This window comes from Lepus europaeus, chromosome 7 (assembly GCF_033115175.1).
Source record: "Lepus europaeus isolate LE1 chromosome 7, mLepTim1.pri, whole genome shotgun sequence".
NCBI classification, from domain to species: Eukaryota; Metazoa; Chordata; class Mammalia; order Lagomorpha; family Leporidae; genus Lepus; species Lepus europaeus.
Genome location: NC_084833.1, coordinates 10,658,017 through 10,665,473, shown reverse-complemented (window position 1 = coordinate 10,665,473; position 7,457 = coordinate 10,658,017). Strand labels below are relative to the sequence as shown.

Below are 7,457 nucleotides of genomic sequence, written 5' to 3'. Positions count from 1 at the left end.
TCCTGAAGATATGGGGGGTCGGGTCGATTTAGATTTTGGACTGTTTTCTTTGACTTTTGCCAGCATCGCAGCTAGGCCCGCATTAGTAAGTGGCCCACCGGTATCTCTGCAGTATTTTAACCAGGAGTCCAGAGATTTATGTCTATATTGTCGAAGAATGTTTTTGCACTCTTTATTAGCCTGCTCAAAAATAATTTGTTTGACCAGTGGCTGAACGTCAACCTCGGAAGGGAAAATACGCGACGCAGCCTCAAGTATGCGAGCGACAAAATCAGCGAAGGGTTCGGCCGTGCCCTGAACGATCTTGGTGAGGTGGCTAGCTGAGTCACTTGGATTGGACGCCTGCCTCCACGCACGTTGGGCACAGTTGGAAATTTGCCTGTATACTTGTCTAGGGAATTGGGTCTGGTCAGCCTGATAAGGTCCACGCCCTAAAAGCATATCAGCATTCCACGTAGGGTGGCCGTCCTCAGCATTTTCATCTGCCTGGTCATGACAGCACTCTGTATTCATAGATTGCCACAAAAGAAAGCCGCCTGGACTTAAACAGGCCCGAGCCAATTGGGTCCAGTCGCTAGGTGTTAAAATGGACTGGCCGACTGATTCAAGGAGTGACAATGTGAATGGGGCTGTGGGTCCATAGTCATGGACCGCAGCCTTGAGTTGTTTTAATACTGTCATGTCCAATGGTTCGTGCCGGGCCTCTCGCGTGCCCAAAGCCAAAACAGGGTAAGCCTGAGCGGGGGCAGCGGGAGCGCCAGTTCGCAACTGTTTCCAGGCTTGTTGATGAAACTGTCTGCCTGAAAAAGGTGGCACATTTGGGACGTTTAATGGCCATGGCGGCACGGGTGTTAGATGGGGCTGAGGCACGCCTACATGACCGCCAGTAGGAGGCGCTGCGTCTTTAATCTGATGGGCGGGCACGACATCGATAGGAGGAGCCGTAGGCACTAGAGGGCGTAAACAGGCATCTTTTAACTTTTGCCGCAGCTGCGCATACGTAGGAGGCGGGGATTTAGGATCGCCGTCCCCTTCCCCCTCAGACTCAGAGGAGGCGGAGCCACATTCGGAGCCTGAGGCCAGTGAGGAAGTCTGGCATCCCGTGTCCTTAAATTGTATGAGGTCCCGGGCGCCGTCCGAGCTCTGAGAACGAACTTCCTCGAGAGCCTCGCGAACCGCCGTAAGAGTCGGGCGGTCCGCTCCCACCGACCTCTCCTCTTGGAGGCACGCCCGCAGTAGTTCCCATAAGGGGAGAACAACGGGGTCGATATCGGGTTCCTGGGGATCGTTAACTGTGCGCCGGAGATCCTTTCCTAATTTCTCCCAAGACTCAAGAGTTATTTGGCCCTCGTGGGTGAGCCACGGCGCAAAGAAATCAACACTTCCAAGGAACCTGACAAGTGTGGTCTTAGAAACCTTAATCCCTTTGCTACGCAATAATGCTTTTAACGGATTAAGCAACATTGAATGGCTAGATGAATTTCCCATTTTCAGTTTAAAGCGGGAAGACACGTCCGCTATCTTATTTTCAGTTTAAAGCGGGGGAACAAGTCTGCTATTCTTTCAGTTTAAAGCGGGGAAACAAGTCTGCTATTCTTTCAGTTTAAAGCGGGGAAACACGTCCGCTATTCTTTCAGTTTAAAGCGGGGAAACACGTCCGCTATCTTAGGGTGCGTCCACCCTCCAACCACGAGATATACCTCACTCGCGGGGCCCAGACGGTAAGACTGACCTCGCTTACCTTCTACTTACCGGGCAACGTAGAGGAAGCTCCCCGTACGGGCCACCAGCTGCTCGGCGCCGTCCTCGTCCAGCAAGAGACAGAGACCGAACACTTTGCACGGGGTTCCTTTATTGCTCGGCAAGCAGGAGATCCAGCTTCGATCTCTTCTGGGCAGGAACTTCCCTTACACCCGCGTAGCAAGGGTTTATATGCACAATACACGTCACAAATCAGGTGATAGGCTAGAAGCGCGGGGATAGGACAATCTCGTGGCAAGGCGGGAAGGAGCGAGCAAGAGCGGGAACTCCCTGAGATGAGGAAGAACCCGGAAGCAGGGAGTCGGCGCCATCTTAGGGGCACGGTTCCTCCGGTCTGGTTCCCTACATCTCTCTCTCTCTCTCTCTCTCTTTCTCTTTCTCTTTCTCTCTCCCTCCCTCTCTGCTTCTCTCCCTCCCTCCCTCCCTTCCTCCCTCTCCTTCATTCTCTCTCTAATGCTGCCTTTCAAATAAAATAAATCTTTTTTAAAAAGAAGGAAGTCATCCTTGGCCTTTTTGGCCCTTTTCCCTTTTGCGCTGGACCCATTTGCTGCACCTTCGGGGCGCGTGGCCTTCAGGCCACCCGCCCTATGCTTTCTAGCCTGCATGCTCCTCCACATGGCTAGCTCCTGGTACTCGGCCCGGCAGCTCATCCTGCAGTACGGCTTAACCCTCAGTGACCTGGATTCACACCCAGAGATTGACCTCGCCATCGATGGTGCTGATGAAGTAGATGCTGATCTCAATCTCATCAAGGGTAGTGGAGGCTGTTTGACCCAGGAGAAGATCGTGGCAGGCTACGCCAGTCACTTCATCGTGATTGCTGACTTCAGGAAAGACTCAAAGAATCTCGGAGATCAATGGCATAAGGGAATTCCCATCGAGGTCATCCCAATGGCTTACGTCCCAGTGAGCCGAGCAGTGACCCGGAAGTTTGGGGGCGAGGTTCAGCTTCGAATGGCTGTGCACAGGGCGGGTCCTGTGGTGACAGATAATGGAAATTTTATCCTGGACTGGAAGTTTGACCGTGCACACAAATGGAGTGAAGTGAACATCACTATCAAGATGATCCCAGGCGTGGTGGACACAGGCCTGTTCATCAACATGGCGGAGAGAGTTTACTTCGGGATGCAGGACGGCTCCGTGACCATGCGGGAGAAGCCCTTCTGTTGACCCTACAAGGAGCAGATTATTCACCTTGGTCTCCAGCCCACAGCCGGGTGGCCGTGCCTGTCCAGGAACCTTTGCCTTAACGTATCTGTGGGGGGTGGGGTGGGGTGGGGTCTAAGCCCAGTGGTCTGCAGTATTGTTACTATGTGTCTTTTCAAACAGAGAAATTTAAAGATATATATATATATTTTACTATGAAAAAGATTCAGTTTTTTATAAAGTAGAACTTGATCTCATGTTTTTTTCAAACTTTTATTTAATGAATATAAATTTCCAAAGTACAGCTTATGGATTACAATGGCTTCCCCTCCCCCATAACTTCCCTCCCACCTGCAACCCTCCCCTTTCCCACTCCCTCTCCCCTTCCATATGAAACATTTACCAAAAAATAAATAAATAAAAAAGTATAGGGCAAGAAGGGGGAGACTGTCTTTAAACCTTTGACTTGAGCCTGCTGGGTTTGCTGGGACATGAGTATCAGAGCTTTTCTTGCAGCCGGTCACATGGAGGACCTGGCCAGCAGTGACCTCCTGATGCCCAACAGGATGCTTGGTTTACTTTTCTGCCACTCCCTGTTGTGTTTTTAGTTCGTTCTCATTGTAATCACACACAATGCAGTTACTTCTGAGGATGAGGTTTACAAAGTCCGCTGAGTGGAGCCGTGTGACGTGTAGTGACTTGGGATTGGAATGTAAACTCCTGGGGGCAAACGCGGTGGCACCTTCGCTAAGATCAGGGCCTTGTTCAGATCCCTGTTGTTGGAAGCAGTTGGCCGGAAATACTTGCCAGTGCTGCCGGAGCACTGCTGTGAAATGTGAAATAGTTGTTTTTTTAAATCATTTTCTTTTTGTTGTTACTTATTTTTCTGTTGCTTTATTATTACTGGCATGGTTTGGCATCAGATGTCATCACCTCTTGTGTTCTTTGAAGGTTGGAATAAACAGTGTGGTGCCATTTTGAAAAAAAAAAAAAAGAAGAAGGAAGTCATTGCAGAAGGCAGCACAAGAAGAGAGAACACTGAAGGGGTGTGCAGGAGACAGATACTATCATGTTCATTCAAAAGCCAGAAAAATTATGTAAGAAACAATTGACAAGCTGATCGCAACTTCTGTAAATAGGCTAAACACCAGAGAATCATGTACTCCAATGTGTCAATGGCATGGTATAGGAATTTGATCACAGTAAGATGTTCTCTCCACATATGTTTTTAAATTAATCCTAAGCAAACAGTTCAGATTCTACTTCAATAAGAAGTTCCTTTTCCTTAAATGGAGCTCTTGAGGAAGAGGCGTGCAGTAAACACAGCCTAACAATGTGAGGCAAGAAATGCAGCTAGTCACTAACTGATAGAATTAAGGAGAGAACGATCCAACATGGGAAGAGGGATACACAGCAGACTCAAAGAATGGCAGATGTCCTGAACAGCACTCTGGCCTCAGAATCAGCCCTTAAGGCATTCAGATCTGGCTAAAAAAACCCATGAGAGTATTTCAGTCATGGAAAGCCAAGACACTCTGGCAAAAAAAAAAAAAAAAAAAAAACTAAATGAAAGATCTCTGTGAGTGAGATCCCAGTAGAAAGAACAGGTCATCAAAGAAGGAGGTACCTTTCTCTGAAGGGAGGAGAGAACTTCCACTTTGACTATGACCTCGTTTAAATAAGATCGGAGTCGGCGAACTCAAAAGGCCTCCATAGACTTGGGAACTCACAACAAGAGCCTAGGGTGATTACTGACGCCATAATCAATTTGCTAAGTCAACAATAGGAGTCACTGTACACTTACTCCTCATGTAGGATCTCTGTCCTTAATGTGCTATACAATGTGAATTAACGTTATAACTAGTACTCAAACAGTATTTTACACTTTGTGTTCTGTGTGGGTGCAAACTGTTGAAATCTTTACTTAATATATACTAAATTGATCTTCTGTATATAAAGATAATTGAAAATGAATCTTGATGTGAATGGGATGGGAGAGGGAGCAGGAGAGGGGAGGGTTGCAAGTGGGAGGGAAGTTATGGGGGGGAGCCATTATAATCCATAAACTGTACTTTGGAAATTTATATTTATTAAATAAAAGTTAAAAAAGACACACAGGCAAAATGGAAAGAAGCAGCAATTACCATCTAATTGATTATGAGATTGAAGCTCCTGGTTTTTGGTGTATGACCTTTATAATTCAAAGTAGAATATGTAAGTATATATAGAAAATTTCATGAAACAATAATGTAAAACTTGAATTATCTAAGAAGAAATTATCCAATTTACCCATCAACCTTGAAAAATTAGACAGTGTCTCAGAAGCATGCCTCATTCGCCTCCCATTCATAAACTCTCATCCTTGGAAAGTAACCATTTATGACACATATCAAATCCCTTGCTTTTGCATATATTATTACTAAATTCTTATACATTTCTAAATAATACAGGTTATTTGGATTGTTTGTGAATGTTACAAAACTAGAATCCTAGTCAAAGTTCTTAATTATTAACTTTTCCTAATCCAAATATCAAGTGTCTAAAATGGACTGCTCACTCTGAGCCCTCTATTTTCTTCCATTAGTCTGTTTACTTATCTATGAGCAAGAAGTCTTGCTACCCCAATTACTTTAACTCTAAAATGAGATTTCTTCTTATAATATTAAGTCTAATTGACATTGTTTGTTCTTCGTGAATACATAGGGTATTCTCAGCATTTTGCTTTGTCATATATGTTTTTAAAATCAACCTACTACATGTTACTAAAGAATAGTACTAATAAAGGTTTGAGTTTTGTGTGGCAAAAAAAAAACCCACAATGTATTAACAGCACAAGGGGAAAAAAACTTACAACTACACATACCACAGATAAATCCCAGTAATGTCATAATCAGAAAAGAAGCAAGTAACAAGAGCATGTGTTACACAGCGCCATTTATCTAATGTACAAAAATAGGCAAAGTGAACCCAGCTGTTTGAAGTTACAGCAGTGACTGGCAAGAGCCTGAGGGAGCTTTGGGCCACTTAAAATGCTCTGTGTCTCTACCTAGATTGTGGCTACAGGTGCCAGGTTTGAACATGGTTGTCCCTCTGAACACAAGGAAGAGTTTAATCCCCAAACTTGGAAATTAATGATATTGAAAGTGTGGAAATTTCATCAGAACTGATGTTTGGGAGCTGAGGACTAGACTGAGTCATTAGAGTGAAGATCCCGTGACTGAATGCTTATGACTTCATAAGAGGAGAACGATGAGGACACACGAACTTCCTGTCCCTAGTCGTGTAGTGCCTGGGCTGCCTCATGACATCGGCCAGCTAGTACTCCATCACCAGGGGATGAGAAAATGTCATCTAGCATTAGCCTGTGAATCTCCAGAAACAGGAGCCAAAATACATCTCTTTTCCTTACACCATTAGTCTGCCTCCATTGTTTTGTTATGGTAATGGAAATCTAACACTCATGGATGTGCTCAGTTTGTGGAAATCCATAAAGCTTACAACATGCACATTTCTGCATGCATGTTTTGTCTCAAGAAGTTTAGAGGTTGGCATTGTGACAAAGCAGGTTAATCCACAGCCTGTCAACACTGGTATCTCATATTGGAGCACAAAATTCAAGTCCCTGGTTCTCCGCTTTGATTTCGCTCCCTACTAATGAACATGGGAAATCAGTGGAAGATGACACAAGACTTGGGACCCTGCTACCAACTTAGTAGACTCACATGGTGTTTTGATCTCTTGGCTTCATTGTGGACCAGTTCACATCATTGCGGCCACGTGGGGAGCAAACAAACATATCAGTGCTTGAGCTCTCTTTCTCTCCTGTCCCACTGCTTTGAAATATATATGTATACGTATATATATAATTTTAAAAATAAATACGTTCCAATGATGTTGTAGACTTGTAAGAAATCACATGGAAAATACATGAACAATAAATTTTTCTTTTAAAAGCAAGTGACAAACGTTAAAAATAAAAAAGCTCCTGGCTCGCGCCGCAGCTCACTAGGCTAATCCTCCGCCTGCGGCGCCAGCACAGCATGTTCCAGTCCCGGTCAGGGCGCCGGATTCTGTCCCACTTGCCCCTCTTCCAGTCCAGCTCTCTGCTGTGACCAGGGAGTGCAGTGGAGGATGGCCCAAGTACTTGGGCCCTGCACCCCATGGGAGACCAGGAGAAGCACCTGGTTCCTGGATTCGGATCAATGCAGTGCGCCAGCTGCAGCGCACAGGCTGCGGCGGCCACTGGAGGGTGAACCAACAGAAAAGGAAGACCTTTCTCTCTGTCTCTCTCTCTCTCACTGTCCACTCTGCCTGTCAAAAAAAGAAAAAGAAAAATAATATGCACAGACTTAAAAACATTTTGCCCTAAAATAAATCTATTTTTTAATTCCATTTCCCCATGAAATTGTTGAAGTCCTGTCATGCTATGGGCATTCTTGAACCAAAACAAATGGGCAAAAACGTAACCTTAACAACCCACTTGCATCTTTGGAAAGCAGCCTGGTCAGGGGCTGAAAAGTGGAGAACACAGCGTTCCTGTGTGGATGGAA

At 45.4% G+C, this 7,457-nt stretch overlaps 1 protein-coding gene across 1 annotated transcript; it reads left to right on the top strand.

The window, feature by feature from the left end:
- The first annotated feature begins 2,376 nt into the window (after nt 1-2,376).
- LOC133763582 (ribose-5-phosphate isomerase-like) lies at nt 2,377-2,931 on the top strand. Its single transcript, XM_062197385.1, has one exon. The coding sequence runs from the start codon at nt 2,377-2,379 to the stop codon at nt 2,929-2,931; it is 555 nt and encodes a 184-aa protein (XP_062053369.1).
- Nucleotides 2,932-7,457: the final 4,526 nt, after the last annotated feature.

What these genes read in the sequence shown, in the direction of transcription:
- LOC133763582 (XM_062197385.1), top strand. Translation starts at nt 2,377, where the DNA reads ATGGCTAGCTCCTGGTACTCGGCCCGGCAGCTCATCCTGCAGTACGGC.